The sequence below is a fragment of the Corythoichthys intestinalis genome, chromosome 13, assembly GCF_030265065.1.
Source record: "Corythoichthys intestinalis isolate RoL2023-P3 chromosome 13, ASM3026506v1, whole genome shotgun sequence".
Classification (NCBI taxonomy): domain Eukaryota; kingdom Metazoa; phylum Chordata; class Actinopteri; order Syngnathiformes; family Syngnathidae; genus Corythoichthys; species Corythoichthys intestinalis.
In genome coordinates this window covers 37,361,970-37,384,648 of record NC_080407.1, presented here as the reverse complement: position 1 = coordinate 37,384,648, position 22,679 = coordinate 37,361,970, and the positions used below count along the sequence as shown (strand labels likewise).

Below are 22,679 nucleotides of genomic sequence, written 5' to 3'. Positions count from 1 at the left end.
TTCACAAAAACAATAGAAAATTTGATACAGATAATGACTGTAATGAAACCGCCCTGGAACTAGTGCAAAATATTGTATAAATAACATATGTTAAATATTATTGTTGTCACACACAGGTCCTCATGTATTTTGGAGAACATCCCCTTTCCAAGAAGGAGAATCCACTGACTTAATGGGAGAAGAATGCAGCACGCTATCCAACAGGGGCAGAGCTGGCAAGGTCCCTGCTTTCTATTCCAGCTACATCAACACCATCAGAGCGTCTGTTTTCGGCTGCAGGTAAAATTGTATCAAAGAAGAGGACAAGCCTCAGCCCTGAGCATGTTGATATGCTTACATTCCTGCACTGCAATAAAGAGATCCTCTAGAGGTTTGTACACACATGCCATGAGAGACTGCTTGCACTGACTTGTTCTAGGTTCAAATGTTTTTGGAATTGTAAAGTAGAAGACTGTTAAGCCTGTAAATTCTATTACCCGTAACCAAAGTATTTTTATTTTTCCCTTTTTATTCAGGCCAAATGTTTTGGTACTTACAGAAATACACGAAGTTGAATCTCATGTAATTTTATATTTATCTTTTTTTTTTCTTTCTAGTGTCATCTGAGTTGCAATTTTTGGCTGTTAATGTACATCTAAAATAAAGACATTGTATAAAAATGGTTCAAAATAAGTTAAAATGTCTTGTTTTCTCATATATATTTATAATTGGTCTTTACCTAAAAAAAAAAAAAAAAAAGTTTTATCCGATTACTCGATTAATCGATAGAATTTTCAGTCGATTACTAAAATATTCAATAGCTGCAGCTCTACATATAATTATAAAATGATTAGTCCGCTGATGTCACATTCGGCTTCTTCTTCAATCCAGCCTCTGGCCGGAATTCATTCATTTTCATGGCGAATAAATATTTCGATGGCTTCCACACACATCCAAGCGGTACGTTTTGTTCAGGAGCATAAAATACCACATGAAATATGAAATAAAAAAGCTTTTTGCTGTCATATGCACTTTAATTCTGGATCAAAAGTTGAAAAATTTTCAGATGAAAACATTTTGAGTAGCTGTCGACTAAAACTAAATGAATTTTTTTATGAGATTTCCTCGACTACAACTAGACGAAAACGAAAACATAGTGAAATGACTAAAATATGACTAGGGCTAACCAGTATTTTCGTCCGAAAGACTAAGACCAAAATTGCCAAAAACAACACTGCTCAACAAAATACAATCTTCCTGTGGGCAAAATCTGATGAAGCTAGCATGGATGAGAGGTAAATCAGTCATTGGCCACTGCTTCTCATACCAACACACACGTGTCTCTTAATGAAATCCTTCCGAGTGAATCCTTGACCACAAACTGGGCAGGAAAAAGGTTTTTCGCCTGTGTGGGTTCTTGTGTGTGTGTTTAAGGCGCTCTTCTGAGTGAATCTTTTACCACAAAGTGAGCAGGAAAAAGGTTTTTCACCAGTATGGGTTCTTCTATGTAATTTTAAGAAGTTCTTGCAACTGAATCCTTGACCACAAACTGAGCAGAAAAAAGGTTTTTCACCAGTATGGGTTCTTTCGTGTATTTTTAAGGAGCTCTTGCAACTGAATCCTTGACCACAAACTGAGCAGGGAAAGGGTTTTTCGCCAGTGTGGGTTCTTGTGTGTATATTTAAGTTGCTCTGGCGACTGAATCTTTGACCACAAATTGAGCAGGAAAAAAGTTTTTCTCCGGTGTGGTTTCGTTCGTGTGTTTTTAAGGTTGGCTTTTGAGTGAACCCTTGACCACAAACTGAGCAGATAAAAGGTTTTTCACCAGTGTGGGTTCTTGTGTGTGTGTTTAAGGCACTCTTCTGAGTGAATCTTTTTCCACATACTGAGCAGGAAAAAGGTTTTTCGCCAGTGTGAGTTCTTGTGTGTCTTTTTAAGGTTTCTTTTAGAGCGAATTCTTTACCACAAACTGAGCAGACAAAAGGTTTTTCGCCAGTGTGCCCCCTCATATGCATACGAAAAGTATAGTTTTTAGCAAAGGTTTTCCCACAATGAGAGCATTTGCAGAGTTTGTCGTCAGGGTGAGATTTCTTATGACCATCATCATTGTAAGGCGAGTGTGACGTGGCACCATTTGTGTCTGATGCAGCGAAGAAAAGGTCTGCTTGCAATCCTTCTGTAGAGCTGCTGCTGCCGCTTGAAGGCTCCGCCCCTCTGCTGGCCTCACTCGGACCATCTTTCCTCTTCAAGGGCTCAACAATCGACCAGGTGATACCTTCCTCCTCATTAACGTATAGCAGATCTTCCTCCTCCTTGAATGGAAGTTGCTCTTCTCTCTCCGTCTGTTGACAGGGCTCTGGCTCCTCCTCTTTGATTTGGAAGAGCTCGACATCCTCTTCAACGCCAGGAGATTCTGGGTCCTGCCGCTCAGCAACAAGATATTTTCGGAAACCTGCAAGACACAAGAAAATCATTGAAATACTAGTCCTTCTCAAAAAATTAGCATATTGTGATAAAGTTCATTATTTTCTGTAATGTACTGATAAACATTAGTCTTTCATATATTTCAGATTAATTACACACAACTGAAGTAGTTCAAGCCATTTTTTTGCTTTAATATTGATGATTCTGGCAAAAAAGTCAAGAAAAAACAAAAATCCCTATCTAAAAAAATTAGCATATCATGAAAGGGTACTCTAAAGAAGCTACTAACCTAATCATCTGAATCAACGAATTAACACAAAACCCCTGCGAAAGATTCCTGAGTTTTTAAAAACTCCCAGGCTGGTTCACTCATCTGACCAAAGCACACGGTCCCAGGCCTCAACTGGGACCGTGGCCGTTCCTTGGTCAGATGAGACCAAGATTGAGCTTTTTGGCAACAAAAACTCTAAGTGGGTCTGGCGTGCCACGAAAGATGTGCATGCTGAAAAGCACCTCATACCCACTGTGAAGTATGGGGGTGGATCAGTGATGCTGTGGGGCTGTTTCGCTTCCAAAGGCCCTGGGAACCTTGTTAGGGTGCATGGCATCATGAATGCTTTGAAATACCAGGACATTTTAAATCAAAATCTGTTGTCCTCAGCCCGAAAGCTGAAGATGGGTCGTCACTGGGTCTTTCAGCAAGACAATGACCCTAAACATATGGCCAAATCTACACAGAAATGGTTCACAGACACAAAATCAAGCTTGTGAAACATTATAGGAGAAGATTAGGTGCTGTTTTGTTGGCAAAAGGGGGTTGTACAAAGTATTAACACCAAGGGTGCTAATAATTGAAGGTTGGATTTTTCTCTTTTTTTCCATTAAGGTCCCATATTATTTGAATAAAAAAATATTAGAAGCTAAAAAAACACATCTTAACCAGGGGTGCCAATAATTATGGAGGGCACTGTATTTATATATACTGTCTTGTAATAAATATGTCACCATTGTTAACTTCAATCAGCAACTCCAATGCACGCAGTGCTTGCCTGGGGAATCAGAGCGCAAAGAGAGAGCGAGGGAGCGACAGTGACACGGATCCGCAACAGACTGAAGGCGCGAAGTTTGAAGCACGAAGTAGCGAGGGTTCACTCATCACTGTACTAGTATGTGTGATTCTGAAAGGAAAGAAAATTAGTGCTGATGCAATAAACAATGCAAATTGACTGTAAAGCATTTAATAACACACATACAGTGCCTTGCAAAAGTATTCGGCCCCCTTGAACCTAGCAACCTTTCGCCACATTTCAGGCTTCAAACATAAAGATAAAAATTTTTAATTTTTTGTCAAGAATCAACAACAAGTGGGACACAATCGTGAAGTGGAACAAAATTTATTGGATAATTTAAACTTTTTTAACAAATAAAAAACTGAAAAGTGGGGCGTGCAATATTATTCGGCCCCCTTGCGTGAATACTTTGTAGCGCCACCTTTTGCTCCAATTACAGCTGCAAGTCGCTTGGGGTATGTTTCTATCAGTTTTGCACATCGAGAGACTGACATTCTTGCCCATTCTTCCTTGCAAAACAGCTCGAGCTCAGTGAGGTTGGATGGAGAGTGTTTTTGAACAGCAGTCTTCAGCTCTTTCCACAGATTCTTGATTGGATTCAGGTCTGGACTTTGACTTGGCCATTCTAACACCTGGATACGTTTATTTTTGAACCATTCCATTGTAGATTTGGCTTTATGTTTTGGATCATTGTCCTGTTGGAAGATAAATCTCCCTCCCAGTATCAGGTCTTGTGCAGATACCAACAGGTTTTCTTCCAGAATGTTCCTGTATTTGGCTGCATCCATCTTCCCGTCAATTTTAACCATCTTCCCTGTCCCTGCTGAAGAAAAGCAGGCCCAAACCATGATGCTGCCACCACCATGTTTGACAGTGGGGATGGTGTGTTCAGGGTGATGAGCTGTGTTGCTTTTACGCCAAACATATCGTTTTGCATTGTGGCCAAAAAGTTTAATTTTGGTTTCATCTGACCAGAGCACCTTCTTCCACATGTTTGGTGTGTCTCCCAGGTGGCTTGTGGCAAACTTTAAACGAGACTTTTTATGGATATCTTTGAGAAATGGCTTTCTTGCCACTCTTCCATAAAGGCCAGATTTGTGCAGTGTACGACTGATTGTTGTCCTATGGACAGACTCTCCCACCTCAGCTGTAGATCTCTGCAGTTCATCCAGAGTGATCATGGGCCTCTTGGCTGCATCTCTGATCAGTTTTCTCCTTGTTTGAGAAGAAAGTTTGGAAGGATGGCCGGTTCTTGGTAGATTTGCAGTGGTCTGATGCTCCTTCCATTTCAATATGATGGCTTGCACAGTGCTCTTTGAGATGTTTAAAGCTTGGAAAATCTTTTTGTATCCAAATCCGGCTTTAAACTTCTCCACAACAGTATCTCGGACCTGCCTGGTGTGTTCCTTGGTTTTCATAATGCTCTCTTCACTTTAAACAGAACCCTGAGACTATCACAGAGCAGGTGCATTTATACGGAGACTTGATTACACACAGGTGGATTCTATTTATCCTCATCGGTCATTTAGGACAACATTGGATCATTCAGAGATCCTCACTGAACTTCTGGAGTGAGTTTGCTGCACTGAAAGTAAAGGGGCCGAATAATATTGCGCGCCCCACTTTTCAGTTTTTTATTTGTTAAAAAAGTTTAAATTATCCAATAGAGCCTACCCACGTACCACGTGCTCGCTGTATGGTTCCGCCCACTTGTCCGTCAAAACATAGTGTTAACCTGTTACGGCTACGTACATTTCTCCTATTTACGGCGTGTTTTTCTGCTCCTTAACATTAATAATCAAAATGGTGAAGGCGTGTGTGGCTGTTGGTTGCACTAACAGAGAAGATGGAAGGAGAGACTTGAAGTTTTACCGTATTCCGAGGGATCCAAAGAGGAGAGCGAAATGGACGGCTGCAATTCGACGTGAAAACTGGACACCAAAAAAATCACCACAGACTATGTAGTAGTCATTTTATATCCGGTAAGATGCATTTAATATATATTTAGAGGGTTTTGGCCTGACAACCACAATTAAGATCATTGCTAGGCTAATCGCCGACAACATACGACGTAGTACGACATCGTTTCAAATTCAAGATGTTTGTGACTTCCCTTTCTTCCACCATCGTTATTTTTTGAATAATATTTAGCTGGTACCAAGTGAAAGAAACTGGCCTCGTCTACGGGGCTGACAAATAACCACAATTAAGATCATTGCGAGGCTAATCGCCGACAACATACGACGTAGTACGACATAGTTTCAAATTCAAGATGTTTGTGACTTCCCTTTCTTCCACCATCGTTATTTTTTGAATAATATTTAGCTGGTACCAAGTGAAAGAAACTGGCCTCGTCTACGGGGCTGACAAATAACCACAATTAAGATCATTGCTAGACTAATCGCCGACAACATACACGTATGTATGTAGTGAGAGTGCTATCGCTAAACCACATAAACATTAAAAGCCTTAACTCCATTGACAAACGACATGAAATACATTAGACTTGACAGTGGATGTTAGCAATAACAAAAGATTTTGAATTGAAAATTTCGTAACTCACCTTTCCAAGCACAAGATAGATTCCTGCCGAATTTTCGTGGACGAGGACCTGTTTCACCCAACCAGCAACGAAGTATTTATAAGCCTCCAAGCTCTTGAAGTTTTTCATATTTTCGTGAGAACAGGCTGATTTAGTGTGGACAAGATAATTGTAAATATCTGCGTAGCAGATGTCAGGCAGACAGGGCGAAGACAGTGGGTCGAAAAACATCGATTTGGGCATCAAATATGGATCTGGCGACTGTATAGAACGAAGCTTTTCCTCATAACGCCTTTTATGCAACAGATCCAGTGAGTTTGCGGCATCAGAATGCACCGGGTCTTCCATGAAATGCATTTTAAATTCCGCCATCAATTGAAAACAATGCTAATACAGAGTCAAAATGACGGACAAGTGGGGGGAACCATACAGCGAGCACGTGGTACGTGGGTAGGCTCTATAAATGTTGTTCCACTTCACGATTGTGTCCCACTTGTTGTTGATTCTTGACAAAAAAATTAAATTTCAAATCTTTACGTTTGAAGCCTGAAATGTGGCGAAAGGTTGCAAGATTCAAGGGGGCCGAATACTTTTGCAAGGCACTGTACATGACTCGCAGTGTAATGAACACAAACGAGGGGGGCTCGTGCGAACGAATGTGCAACGCGAATGTAATGTAAACAACGCTCTCCTCGACGCAGCAAGGACGAGCAGAGCGACCAGCCGACAGTAAAAACACGAAACGGTCACGCTGATAACAGCTCTAATTTATCATAACAACTTTATGGCATGAAGAGGAAATACGTATTCGTTCATGGACGCACAAAAAGTAATAATTCCACCAACAGGTGGCCGTCTGCTCGAAATGCGCACCTTACGCCTATTCTCGGTCCCAGAATACGACGTATATGACGTAGGACAAAAACAGGCAACTAATTGGCTGCTCTTGGAACGAACGCATACCCATGAAATGTTTCCAACAAGAGTATTAAAATTGCTAATAAAATCGTTAAGGATTATTTTAGATGCATTAATGTTATATTTTTCTTATAGAGTATTCGAAGAGAATATGATAGACCCGTTAATAGACTTTTTGGGAAAAATCACCATTTCTTTAAGAAGTCTCATGAATAATGACTTGGCCTGTGAATACCACTGATTTATTACTCGGCGGCGACACCTCCTGGTACCTTTGGTATATGGTTCTACTGTGAGCACTCATGTTGTGATACTTGCTTGCTTGTCGGTGAGTATCATGCGTCAATTCCGTGAAATTGATTGTACTCTTAGGCATCTATAGGAGAATCAATAGATAATCTGCCAAACGATTCCATGGAATTGATACACGCGGAACCGGTTCTCTATACGGCAACTAAAATTGTTTGTAATTTTGACCAAAAGTCGGCGTATCAGTCTACACCCCATGTTAACACAGGCTGCACAAATTATAAGAATTTTGTCCACGAATGATCAACGAAGTGATAAGAACAAACATGCAATTTTTTAGGTGGATCCTTTAGCTTTAAAGCACATCCTTAACTTATTGTCTGCTCGATTTAAGGCCTACAGTATGGCGAGGTAGATCCACACTGCTGCTTTGAAGCTGGACGCTGTTAAAAACATTCCACTTCCAATCAAACCAGAGGAACCCGCGGAATCTCCAAAAATTGATTCAGCAAGACATAGATGGACTCGGGGACCTTTTGTGCCATGCTTGGTTGTGTGAACTCATGGAAGCGCCTATATACAGTGTATCACAAAAGTGAGCAAACCCCTTGCATTTCTGCAGATATTTAAGTTTATCTTTTCATGGGACAACACTGCTTATATATTACAGTTATTGCCCCCTCAAAATAGCTCAAAATATAGCCATTAGTATCTAAACCCCTGGCAACAAAAGTGAGTACACCCCTTAGAAACTACATCCCTAAATGTCCAAATTGAGCACTGCTTGTCATTTTCCCTCCAAAATGTCATGTGACTCGTTAGTGGTACTAGGTCCAGGTGTGCACAGGGAGCAGGTGTGTTCAAATTTGTAGTGCAGCTCTCACACTCTCTCATACTGATCACTGAAAGTTCCAACATGGCACCACATGGCAAAGAACTCTCTAAGGATCTTAAAAGACGTATTGTTGCGCCACATGAAGATGGCCAAGGCTACGAGAAGATTGCCAACACCCTGAAACTGACCTGCAGCACAGTGGCTAAGATTATCCAGCGTTTTAAAAGAGCAGGGTCCACTCAGAACAGGCTTCAGGTTATGTATCCAACAAAGTGTACATAACAAAGTATTGAGATGAACTTTTGGTATCGACCAAATACTTATTTTCCACCATGATTTGCAAACAAATTCTTTAAAAATCAAACAATGTGATTTTCTGTTTTTTTTTTCTTCCCACATTCTGTCTCTCATGGTTGAGGTTTACCCATGTTGACAATTACAGGCCTCTCTAATATTTTCAAGTGGGAGAACTTACACAATTAGTGGTTGACAAAATACTTATTGGCCCCACTGTAACTATCTTGCTGTCTTTGATATCTCGTGCCCTTTTTGTTCATTATTGTTGGCTCAGTGGTCACTAATGAGCGCAGATGTGTGTTCGTGTGTGACAGACGTGCATGGGCTGGGCGCACCGCCGCCTGCCACTCCCCGCCCCGAAGCCAAGGGTCGCACGGGACAATTGTGAAATACGGAATAAACTGCGTTCCATATTGGTTCAATACGGAATGCAACTTTTAATTCCCAATTACGGAACGATTCCGTATTTCAAGGGACGGGTGGCAAGCCTAACCGCAATCGGCTAGTCTGCTTGAATTGTTCTTTTTTCTTCAACGTGTGGCTGGCAGGAAAAGTCTTGATGGTTGTTAGTGCTCGAGCCTATGGTCTCTTCTTTTGTCTATTAATCCAAAAAAGAAAAAAAATGGCTGCCAACCAACGTTCCCTCTAATTTTTCATGTGTCTGAGCAACACACAACCTCCCTGAGCACACTGCAGACCACGGTGAGCAACAGTTAATGAAGGGTTAAAAAAATATATGCGTGGAAAGCTGAGAATGTCGGACGCTCGGTATGCAAGCATGGAAAAGCGGCAGAAAGCCAAAAAAGCGCACCAGAGTGGCCGAAACTGACTAAATTCAAAGAAACAAAGGTGGGTAAACTGTTGTGTCCTGTCTCTTCAATGCCAAGCTTGGCTGCATGTCGGCTGTGAATGAACACCTAAAGCGCCATCACCCAGTTGTAATTTTGGAAGACGACAGGAGACAACAAACTAGCAGATTGTAAATCCATCTAAGTAACTAATGACATGTTTTTTTGAAGTTGCTAAGCCTGTCACGATATGCAATGAGTCCATTTATCGCAAGTATTGTAAATAAAAATGAGGGCAGTGATTTTCACGGCTGCGTTTTATCGCCGTGTGCGTGCGTGCTTAGATTTGTGCGTGCTTGTTGATAGCATAAGGGGAGACTCCGGTTCCTTTCACAAATTTTATTGGTCATCAACACGCCATAGAATTAAAGTTCTGACATAGCATATAAGGAAACACATATATTTTAAACACTGTAAATGTTAGCATTGATACATTGAGGCTAATAGGGAAAAAAGACAACCCGCTTTAGCCTGCTATAAAACAATGGCAGTCTTCTCCAAAACGCAAACTTGCGGTTAAAAGGTGACACTTCAAACATGAAAAATTGCTGGTTAACAGCATTTGCAAACGAAAAAATGAAAGAAAAAAAAAATATATTACTGACACCACATGCAATGACGAAAAGTGTTTGTTGTTGTTGTTGTTGCGGAGTGTAAATCTTATGTTTAGCAGTTTAGTGAACATACTTGTGAACATTTCAAAATCAAAGCACGTCATGTTCGTCATATAAATAATGATTTCTGGAGTTAATCCCACATACTTCAAAATTCAGATTCTACACTAAGAATAGCTTTAAAATGACACCATTTATGAAAAATCTGATTGGCAATTAATAATTGGGTTAATGATTATAACTATTATAAAACTATTCTATATAGTGGTATACTATAATAATGCTAGATATTTTTTTAAAGAATTGTTTTAAATCATATTGGAAAGGCGAAGTCAGTGTTCTGAATCTGTTTACATTCCATTCTTTTGCACTAGTTAATGCCATCAGCATTTGACTTCATCGTTTATATGTGATTTATTATTGTTATTTACGCGTTTATTTGTACTTTAATAAAGAATGTAAGTGTTCCAAAATGTTTTTGTGAATAAGCGTCAGCAAAATTTTCATTGCTTAATTAGTCAAAAATAAAATTAAAAAATTATCAGATTAGTTGACTAATCGTAAAAATAGTCCCCTGACTAATCGGGACAAAAAATAATCGTTTGGGACAGCACTACTGAGGATGTAAAGGCGTACGTAACTACGCATTACTTTGTTGGTTGAATGACGCGAGAAATGTCGGAGCGACACGGAGAGAGCAGAGCAGGAGGCAGGAAGGGTTGCAAACGCGATGCTAGGTGGCTCGGACCTCGGAGCGTTAACATAGCATTCGCCTTCTCGCTACCATTAGCATTTAGCGTGGCGAGTGTCATCTTAAATTCCCGGGCAACTTTTCTTTTTTATTTAATTTTTAAAATTTTTATTTTTTTTTTTTTACATACTGTTCGTGGCGTTGAATAATTAATAATAATAAGTAATTGAAAATAATGGACTTTTCCTGTTGAGTATGCATTATCATCACCAAGTGGGCATTGTCCTTGTAGATGTAACATCTTTGACATTTTCTGCTCCGGACTTCGGGTTTAGACAGAATTGCGGTTGAAGTAGACAAAGTTTTAAACTGCCAATTCAAACCAGAGGAACCCGCGGAATATCCAAGAATTGATTTAGCACTACATAGAAGGGACTCGGGGACCTTTTGTGCCGTGCTTGGTTGTGTAAATTCCTGGAAGCACCTATATACAGTGTAAAAGTGAGCACACCCCTCGCATTTCTGCAGATATTTAATCTTTTCATGGGACAACACTGACAAAATGACAATTTGACGCAATGAAAAGTAGTCTGTGTGCAGCTTATATAATAGAATTAATTTATTTTCCCCTCAAAATATAGCCATTAATATCTACAGTGGGGCAAAGAAGTATTTAGTCAACCACCAGTTGTGCAAGTTCTCCTACTTGAAACGATTAGAGGCCTGTAATTGTCAAACAGAAAACCAGGCATGAAAATGGGTCAGGGGTTAAAAAGGTGAGAAAGGTGTGGAGGAAATATGTTCCGGCGTTCTGCCAAAATGTTCGCCGTCGGCAAAACGTCCTACATGTGGCGAATTTGACCATTTTAATTTTTCACATAAGGCTTAATATTCGAGTTAACGGGGGTTTAATTAGTTGAAGGAGTTGATTTCAACCACCATTGACTCGCGCTAGCTTAGCCACTCCGGAGCCCTGAAACTAACAAATAACTGTCAAACTGCACAGAATTTGTTCAAATCATTTCCAACGACTAATTAAACCCCGGCTAACTCAAAGATTAAGCCTAATGTAAAAAATTCTGAACTTCCCCTTTAAAATAAAGACCATTGAATATGGCCCTTAAAATGTTGTCTATAAAAGTTTTAGAGCAATAAAACAAACAACACAAATGAATAAAATGAACAGGAATCCTTCAAAGTATTTCATAATGGGTCCAAATTATTTTTCGAACAGATCATGTGACTATAGAACCTTAGAGACAGCCGTTTGCATTGCTTAGCCAAAACTACAGCTGAGGAGGCAAGATGGATATTTAGAATTTCTTTAAACCTAAGCTTTCAAAACCCTCAACAACAACTGAGCTTGAACCGAGGATTGAGCACGAGCAGTATCAAAAAGTCCTGGCTGTCGTGTTACCTGTTGTGCTGTAATTCCAAGTGGTGCTTGAATTGGATGCTTATAGCGGTGGACAGTCTTTTTGAGCCAGCGCAAAGTTTGCAGCGCACGGAGATATTTTTGTTATCTTTACTGGACAAAAATGTGAAGTAATGGCTGTGTTTCCAGTGTGCAAATGCAGCCGTTTGTAGTATATCTCCTGCCTATTTCATTGCATCCCGGTGAGGTAGCAAGGCTATGTTGTTTTGGCCGCAAACTCCCAGCGCTCACGCATCATGGTAATACACGTGACCCTTTTTGTTCCATCCCCGATTAAAAAATGTGACATGTGATGTCACTCCCATGACTACAGTATTCTTCATTCTACACACATTATGGGGCAATAACAAAATAGTAACGCACAGGCATCAAGGAAAGTAATTTTACTCAGATTACTGATTTAGAAAAATGAACGCGTTAGATTGTTCTTTACTGAAAGAAAGTAATCAGATTAGTTACGCATTACGATACCGCGTTATTGACAACACTGCTTTTATATTACCGTTAAATACACAAGCTTGACGCTACCTTAACGGGAGCTATTTTTTCACCGGACGCTCCGGCAGTGTTCAACGCAAGCTGCAACGAACGGCAGTAACTTTGTCATACCACAAAATATGAAAATGAAAACCATTACTCACTAAATTCAATATGCTGGCAAATGCATTCATCTAAAAACAATTGGGAGTGATACTTTACCTCCTCCAGCGAATGTGAATTTGTGCTTAGTACAAGATCATCTGTCGCAATTAGCGATCTTTGACGCTCTTTTTTTTTTTTTTTCCTCCCCGCATACAAACTTGTTTCTCTCTCAGCGGCTGTGATTAACCTCAATGAAGTTGCTGTCCTAGCTAAGCCTTGCCTATCATTCGTCTTTGTAAGTTTTTAGTAACTTTGTGTATTGAATTTGAAAGGAAAATGTGTGTTTTGTTTTTGACGAACTTTTTCATGAAGCTAAACTGTTGAAGCTACTCACATGTGGAAAAATACGAGTGTACAACGTTTTAAATGTATTCATTTGGTATATTTCAGTTACCACGATTTGAGAGATCAATAAATTGAAGAATTTACGCCTTGCGATTGGAGTGCTTGTTTTTGGGTTTGCTGGAATAGCGTCACTGACACACGCAGCATCAAACAGGGGAAGGGGTAAGAGCTGCCGCGCCAAGCTACTTCTGGCTGCATTTTCGACACATGAAAAATAACGAATACGTACTACTGTATGACGGAAAATTTTAGTTGTTTTGTAACCGCGACGTTTTCATAGCATGGTAATCCGTGAAGGTAACTGGCACATGCCTACAAACGACCCCCCCCCCCCCCCTAAAAAATGTTTCTCCTCGGATCTACACGATTCACGTAGGTCATCCTTTTTGACTTCAAAACGGCGAATTTCGCCGAAAGGTGAGAGATTTTCATGCCTGGAAAACAGACACAGAAAATCACATTGTTTGATTTTTAAAGAATTTATTTCCAAATTAGAGTGGAAAATATTTATTTGGTCACCTACAAACAGCAATATTTCTGGCTGTCAAAGAGGTCTAACTTCTTCTAACGAGGTCTAACGAGGCTCCACTCGTTACCTTTATTAATGGCACCTGTTTTAACTCATTATCGGTATAAAAGACACCTGTCCACAACCTGTCAGTCAGTTACACTCCAAACTCCACTATGGCCAAGAACTAAGAGCTGTCGAAGGACACCAGAGACAAAATTGTCGACCTGCACCAGGCTGGGAAGACTGAATCTGCAATAGGTAAAACACTTGGTGTAAAGAAATCAACTGTGGGAGCAATTATTAGAAAATGGAAGACATACAAGACCACTGATAATCTCCCTCGATCTGGGGCGCCATGCAAGATCTCACCCTGTGGCGTCAAAATGATAACAAGAACGGTGAGCAAAAATCCCAGAACCACACGGGGGACCTAGTGAATGACCTACAGAGAGCTGCGAGCACAGTAACAAAGGCTACAATCAGTAACACAATGCGCTGCCAGGGACTCAAATCCTGCACCTCCAGACGTGTCCCCCTGCTGAAGCCAGTACACGTCCAGGCCAGTCTGCGGCTCACTAGAGAGCATTTGGATGATCCACAAGAGGACTGGGAGAATGTGTTATGGTCAGATGAAACCAAAATAGAACTTTTTGGTAGAAGCACAGGTTCTTTTGTTTGGAGAAAAAAGAATACTGAATTGCACCATACCCACTGTGAAGCATGGGGATGGAAGCATCATGCTTTGAGGCTGTTTTTCTGCAAAGGGACCAGGATGACTGATCTGTGTAAAGGAAAGAATGAATGGGGCCATGTATCGAGAGATTTTGAGTGAAAATCTCCTTCCATCAGCAAGGGCATTAAAGATGAGACATGGCTGGGTCTTTCAGCATGACAATAATCCCAAACACACAGCCAGGGCAACAAAGGAGTGGCTTCGTAAGAAGCATTTTAAGGTCCTGGAGTGGCCTAGCCAGTCTCCAGGTCTCAACCCCATAGAAAATGTACGGAGGGAGTTGAAAGTCTGTGTTGCCCAACAACAGCCCCAAAACATCACTGCTCTAGAGGAGATCTGCATGGAGGAATGGGCCAAAATACCAGCAACAGTGTGTGAAAAGCTTGTGAAGAGTTACAGAAAACGTTTGGCCTCCATTATTGCCAACAAAGGGTACATAACAAAGTATTGAGATGAACTTTTGGTGTTGACCAAATACTTATTTTCCACCATGATTTGCAAATAAATTCTTTAAAAATCAAACAATGTGATTTTCTGTGGTTTTTTTTTTTTCAACATTCTGTCTCTCATGGTTGAGGTTTAACCATGTTGACAATTACAGGCCTCTGTAATATTTTCAAGTGGGAAAACTTGCACAATTAGCCTGCCCACAGCTGTCTGCCCTGCACTGCGCTCCACTTCCGGGTTCGTTGCCTAGTTACCTCACTCGCTCTGCTCAGTGCACCGCCCCTCGCGTTTTCAAAACAAAGATGTCTTCTTGAACAGCAGAAGCTCAGGACACCCCACCTCATCCTCAAAAGGGGAAATGTCTCCAAAAAATAGACTGGAGTGGGAATATGATAACCCGTGGCTCGATAGGGTCACTGATGATGATTATAAAGCCAACTGCAAGGCAGGCAGGAAAGTTTTTGCAGTGTCTCACTGAGGTGTAAAACAGCATGATGCAGGGGACCTCCACAAATGGAAAATAAGATCCCAGAAGATCCTTCGTCACAATTCTTTGTACCTGAAACATCCCCTGAGCTTGATTTGGTATGTTATTATTCCCTTGTATATGGATAACGTATGGGCTATATTTATATTTACCTTCATACATCTTGCATTGATAGGGGCATAGCTTGGCTATTTCAGTTGCTACTATGGTTGATCATTTTCAGGAATGTTGATTTTTTTTTTTTTTGTAACATGCATTTATTATCAATCAATATGGAATGAATTCATGTACCCATAAAGAACATCTTATTTTGTTACGCTAACTAATGCTCCTCATTTGGAATTATTCCTAACAGATTAACAGCAAATAAACACTGAATAAATAGTCCGACTGCGAATATATACTATCTATTGATTGATTAATAGTGCATTTGACATCATGCCACCCCTACCCTCTAAATTACTGCAGCTGAGGTGACACAGGTATACCACACAGTAAAACGTGGCCAGAGCTACAACAGTGCTGACTGTGAACGCAGGCTCAATCAGAAGATTTTTATGCGATTCCAAAATGGTGAAGAAAATGACTTTGGGGAGAACAAAGTAAGAGGCACTGTTGAAACAAGTCCTGGGTCCAAAGGCAGTGGGTGATGTGCTCAAGATCTTAACGTCACCCATCCCATTCTCCATACAGACCGATGCCTCGCATAAATTGAGCAGGAAGATGTTTCCCCTTGCTGTCCAGTACTTCAGTCCAGAGTCTGGGCTCACCAAGAAAATGCTGGACTTCATAGAGAATGCAGACGAGTCAGCTGCTGGAATTGTAGCTCTCCTAAAACATTCCCTTATGAAATTTGGCTTGTCAATGGATCACCTGACCGATTTCAGTGCCGACAACACAAATGTTAATTACGATATTCACAACTTCGTTTTCACTAACTTGCAGAAAAAAACAAAACAATCTGCTGCCAGGAAACTGCCATGCCCATATCGTGCACAATACAGTTTTCTCATTTACAAATAGATACATTTCTATGCATTTTAGGCTTTGGGCGCGAGGGGGGGGGGGGGGGGGGGGGCCTCCCTCGTTTCCATTCCTGAAAGGTGGCAACCCTAATTGTGGTCTGCTCATTATACTTGGTGGCAGTTTTTTAATGAACTTTGCGGAGTTGGCAATCGAACCAGCAACAGATTTGTGTCAGTATACAAAGGTGTATTATGTATTACGTTACGCTCTTGTTTACTCAGTGTGTGTGTGTGTGTCGTACAGAGGTAATTGCGTATAGCATATAGATGTATCATGTAAATACGTCAATGTTGTGGCGCAAACTTTGCGTCGGTTAACGAGTCCATTTCACGGCTACTATGTAAGCAAAGCCACTATATGGAAAAGAAATGAAAAACGCTATATTAGACCGAATGACATTTCTGTACTTATGAGAAGCTTTCATATTTATTTCCGCCTCATCTGGAAAAAAAACGCTTGGGATGACCTTGAAGGTGTATGAACTCCTCCTCTTCCACCTTGATACATGGCGACTCTTCCTCCTCCTTGATACAGGCAGACTCCTGGTGCACAGGAAGATGAGCTTGGCTGACATCTGCAAGACCAAGACCACAAACACATGGGCCAAGTCTTATTTCTTTATTTGCAAACTTGTCAGGCAAACTGCAAAGTCAAAACGCCTTTACATTGACTTCACCATACACACCACCAACAGCCATTGCGCCACAGCTTCCCGTAGACTGATATTCATATACAAGTTAAAAATAGTCCTGAGAGAAATTCATAGTTAATTGAAAGTTAAAATAATTTTTAAAATTAATGTGTTTCATGTTGTAACGTTGTAGTAATTGTTCTGCGTTCGTGTATTAGGTTGAATGTTAGTATTATATTCTAAGTAGCTGCGTTTCTTATGCCTCAGGGTTCCGTCATCTATGTTAATAAAAGGAAATTCCAAATTGACACGGGGGGGTATTTCTTCACAATTAGCGTGTTGAAATTGATTGACACTTTGCACAGAATATTACGATACTGTGCTGCCTGTGACATGTTCCCAGAGAGCCTGCCCAGTTTTTTATTATCAATACGTATATAATCAAATGCTCAAGCACCCAAAAGAGTAAGTCGAAAATACCTTTCGTGTACTTTGGATACAAATTTGTGCATGCGTGTGCAGCCACAGACTGTATTGGGGCTGTCCCAAACGACCAATTTCCTCCCGATTAGTCAGCCGACTATTTTTACGATTAGTCGACTAATCTAATATATATATATATATATATATATATATATATATATATATATATATATATATATATATATATATATATATATATATATATTAGGGCTGTCAAAATTATCGCGTTAATGGGCGGTAATTAATTTTTTAAATTAATCACGTTAAAATATTTGACGCAATTAACGCACATGTTCCGCTCAGACAGTATTCTGCCTTTTGCTAAGTTTTACAGCAAGGCTTTTTGTGCGGTCTAACAGCGAACTCTTGTGGTCGCTTTGCGACATGGTTAATTGTTTTCTTGCCAGTTCAATATGGCTGCACGACGTCTCGGGCTGACGTCTACGTTGTAATGTTGTGCTTATATGATACTTGGACAAGATTTGTCTGTAAGTATGACTGTTGTAAAGAATGTACATATTATTTTAGTAAGTGAAATGTTATATTTTTTGTATGAGACGCTTTTTGTTTATGTTTAGTGAACCTGTATAGCGTGCTAAGCTAACGTTGTTGCTAATGCAATGTTTGTGTATTTTTTTTGTAGTTTTACGGCGGTCTAAAGAGGACAATGGTTTGAGGCCATTTTATTAATAAATCAGATGAAAAAGGAAGAAGTCTGATTATTAAGGCGTCGTTCACTAGCTGTCTAGCTTTGGAAAAAGTAGACGCTTCGGAGTGAGGACAGCATAGACAGATTTAAATGACAGTAGAGTGAAATGCCCACTACAGTCCTTATGTACTGTATGTTGAATGTATATATCCATCTTGTGTCTTATCTTTCCATTCCAACAATTTATTTTACAGAATATATATATAATTTACAGAAAAATATGGCATATTTTATAGATGGTTTGAATTGCGATTAATTCATTTTTAAGCGGTAATTAACTCGATTAAAAATTTTAATCGTTTGACAGCCGTAATATATATATATAAATACATACATACATATATTTTACTACTTTAGTAATGAAATTTTTGTTGAAGCTTATTAATTCACAAAAAACATTTTGGAACACCTAAATTCTTTATTAACGTACAAATACATAACATAAATATCAATAATAAATCACAAACAACGAGGTCAAATGCTGCCGGCATTAACTAGTGCGAAAAAAATGTAAACAGAAACACTAAGACTTCACCTCTTTAACAGGAGTCAAAACAATTCTTACTCTTTTTGTGGTATGTCTATATTGTTCTAAATGTTAAAATGAATTGCAATGTCCCAGACAACCATTTTTAGAGTACTTTGTGTGAGTTCAGATGCTTTTTCTGGTGTGCATTCTGCATTTTTGGGGGAGGGGAAAAACTGTTCAACTTTTGTTTGTTTTAACCTGAAAATAGATAAAGTAGAGGGCACACTGAATGAGAGGCACACATACTCACGGTAACAAAAATTAAATATATAGCATTAATTTATTTATTTAAATATAGTATACTACTATGTGTATATATACAATGTGGGAGCTTCCATGATCCTAATAGATTTAATAATGATAAAAAAAATATTGTATAATTATATAATATCTATATTGATTATTTTATTAACTAAAAATGCACGTTGATACGATGCACATAAAGGTAACTTCCATTTTTAAAAAATCGTTAGAAAGATGTATGGACTTACAATCCGCTAGCTTGTTGTTGCTTGATGTGTTCGAAAATTATACTTGGGTGACGGCGCTTCAAGTGTTCGTTCATAGCCGATGTGCTACTGTGGTATGCGAGCTCAGCATAGCAAAGAGTACACACAGTGGCACCCTCCATATTTTCCTTGAAATAATTCCAGGCTCTGGCTATTCTGGTCCGCTTTTTTTGGCTTTATGCTACTTTCACGTGTCACCAATTCTGCCCTTTTTGGTAATTGGCGGTGTTTTCAACTCCTCGCCGTGGTGAAGAGTGATCCGGCGATTCACTTGGCTCGTTGTCGTCGGTTCGTCCGATTTCTTCCTCAGGAAGGCGGCGGCGTGCATAAAAACACCGTGAGTCGTCGGATGGCTCTTTTTGGCTACTTTTATTGACCAAAACAAAAACGTGGGGGGTGCAGCCACTGAACTCCGCGGTACCCGCGCACTTTCCCAACTCACCGATTTCGCTCCCTCTCTCTCGCTCGCCCACTTTCTTCCTCTTTGCTCAATCTGACAATGCCGGTCACATTGAAATAACAGCGGCCCCCTTGGGGGTGCCAGTAACAACCACTTGCATCGCGAGCGCCCGCCATCCGCATGTAATTTTTTCCCCAACCCGTCATTACCCGTTGACGGTATGTTTTACCCGTCGACGCATTAACGTCAACTGTATACATACATATATAAATTTCCATGGGTCTGCATGATATAATTATTTTTTATCATTACTTGATTCGGTTTTTTGTTGTTGTTTTTTTTGGCTTTTTTATTGTTTGATTATTTTTTACGAAGAATAAAGCCTGTTGAGTCACCTGCTGTTTTTTTAAATTTTTTTTTTGCATTTTTATTGTTGATTATTTTTTACGAAGAATAAAGCCTGTTGAGTAACCTGCTGCGTTTTTTTTCTCTCCCATTTTTATTGTTTGATTATTTTTTACGAAGAATAAAGCCTGTTGAGTAACCTGCTGAGTAAAAAAATATATAGTATGTAATATATACTATACGGCAATATATATATGGCGGAAAACACTCAGATGACTTGAAGTTCTGCTCTGACACCCCCAGTTTGGCCAAATTTCAAAATTGTTCCATATGCATGTGTGTTACATCATTGGAAAGCTTACAATCTCATTTTTCTGGGGGAAGAAAAAAATTTGAACAGGAGGGCATTTAATTTTTTTTTTTTTTTTTTTTAAACAGCAAAACCCGGTTCAGGTTTACGGTTAACCAACCCAGGTGGGAGCATGCAAAGACATAATTAAAGACGCCATGATTTTAACGAGATATTATCGTGCACCTACCTCTTTTCGACCCAAAAACTCCATGTAGCATGTATCACCTAGTGTCAGGACACAGCTGTGAATGGCCACAGCCGGATGTTTGGGGGAATTTTAAGGATAAGGGTAAGGGTAAATACGATTACTTACCTTCTTTTTATGGCTAGGTTAAAACAAAAGCGGTTGCTCGATGTCTGTAAACAGGGGTTTCCAGGGTAAAACGGACAAAATAAAAATAATTTGGGGGCTTAATGCGCCATGAATCTGCTATGGCAGCATATTGTTGGATAAACACAACAGTTCTTTTCACTTAAAATACAGCAGTTTCTTTTACAGAAGAGTGCAAGAGCAGAAACTGCTTTTTCAGTCTTGTCTGTGTTTTCCGCCATATATATTGTTTTACAAAATGGGTACGCGTTCACTACCAGTTAACTATGAAACATGCGATTAACTGCGATTAAAAATTCGACTCCCATGACAGCACTACTTTTAACATTAAAAATGAATTCTCATCACAGGAATCATGCACAGTAAATGTATCATCGAACGTGGAGTCGACCAACCTTCCTCCTGGAACTTTACTGCAGCCGCTGCCGTTCTCCCGGACATTTCCTGAACGCTTGACGACGTGCTTTGCAGCTTTGTTAGTGGTTGGCCAGCTAGGCTAGTCTAGGCTAGGCTAAAGTAGGTCGCAAAACTTCAACGAGTGCTGAGACTTGATGAATGATGTTTAAGTCCGTAATGTGGCTAATGCCGGACACGTCGTCAAGGCTTCGGTTTAGTTAAGTGACTGAAATCGAGGAAAACAAGACGCGCACCAAGAAAAAAATGTTCCACCTTGGCCTGTCTTTTATCTTTTGCTTCTCCGGCCAGGATGATGGGAAATACAGTGCTCCAGCCCAATCACACCTTAAAACCCGCTTAGTTCAGTAATAATAATAATTTAAATTAAAAAAAAAAAAAAACAGCCCAAATTACAACTTCCTTTTCAAGATAAAAATGTTTCTCTAATACAAACTCAATCTATATTTTGACATGTTGGGGGGGGATCAACAGTGGTATCATAGCATTATTATTTCCTCTATAAGGACCATGGGAGATGTAGTTCTTCTCAAGAATCATTCAGTGCGTTTAGCAACGCCCTCTGGCGGTCAGCAGGGATGAAGTAGAACGATTGTTTTGCAGTATTGTGGTTTAATTTCAAGAAATACAATGATCAACATATGACGATCCATTTATGCATTATTAAACATCAAAATGACATGTATAGAGTGCTGATCTTTAAGTTTTTCAAAGTTTGGTGAGAATAGGCTGAGTTTCTGTGGACAAGATAGTTGTAGATATCTATGGAGGACCAAAGCTGCCAAAATTAAAAATAAAAGTAATTAAAAATAAATCAATAAAAGGCAAAATATAAACAACTATAAATACAAAATAAAAAATAGGATACAAAAATTAAAAATAAATACAAAAAAATATATGGAAATAAATAGCAACTTAAATAAAAGTATAAATAAAAATGAATATATATACAAAAATAAGAAATTACATTAAAAATGTAAGAATAAATACAAAAATAAATGTGGAAATAAATACAAAAATAAATATATTTACTGAAATAAATGTCAATCAATAAATAAAAACGCTTTGCCTTATATTTACTTATTTAATTGTCAGCACGACCGTGCAAGTGGAAATACTATTCAAATGAGGAGGCGTTCCTACAGGTGCAATGGGTTGAACTATTCGCTTATTGGTTGATCGACATTCTGAAATCTACTAGCCATGCCTGCCACCAAAGACGTGACTTTACAGTTAGCGATTTAGCCGACCTACATGGTATAAGGTGACAGAATATCCACCGTTGAATGTCAGAGCATGGTATAAGGTGAGTTTGTATGTTAGTGGCATTTTTTAAAAAGAAAACTTGGTTATTCGTATGGCATGCTGCACTTTTTTTATTTTTTTTTTAATTTTATTATTTTTTTTAAACCTGTCCTGTTCAGCTGTTTGACACAGAGAATGGAAGCCTAAGTGCCCCGGATAGTCTGAACAGTTTTAATGTTTCACATTGAGAGTCTGACATACTCCCATTGTGATCATTCAAAATACCTTTTTATTATGACAAAACAGCGAACAGGAAGGGATTATGGGGGGACAGAAGAAAAGAAATACAGAAGAAGCAAGAAAAGAAACACATACACAAACAAAACAAGAAATACATTGAACAACTAGACTAGTCACTAATATGCTGGTGCTATCGTCAGCGAGATGTATTTCCGGTTTACACCATGTGGGGGCCTATTGGCCAGTGAAAGAGGGGGATGGGGGTGGGGTGTCTATAAGCCTATAAGCCAAGTGATTGAAAGGGGTAGAGTGTACACAAATCAGTTCTGTGATCTAGAACCCAGTAATCGTGTGAATCTCTTATGAGTGTAAGCCCGTTGGGGACAACCCTACGCCGC

At 39.5% G+C, this 22,679-nt stretch overlaps 1 protein-coding gene across 1 annotated transcript; it reads right to left on the bottom strand.

Annotated features, from left to right (window-relative positions):
• Nucleotides 1-9: 9 nt before the first annotated feature.
• LOC130929108 (oocyte zinc finger protein XlCOF6.1-like) lies at nucleotides 10-21,303 on the bottom strand. The gene is made up of 3 exons (XM_057856057.1): nucleotides 20,778-21,303; nucleotides 16,560-16,667; nucleotides 10-2,431 (listed from the first exon to the last, which is right to left on the bottom strand). The coding sequence occupies exons 1-3, from the start codon at nucleotides 20,821-20,823 to the stop codon at nucleotides 1,284-1,286; spliced, it is 1,302 nt and encodes a 433-aa protein (XP_057712040.1). The 5' UTR covers nucleotides 20,824-21,303; the 3' UTR covers nucleotides 10-1,283.
• Between the last annotated feature and the right edge of the window lie 1,376 nt (nucleotides 21,304-22,679).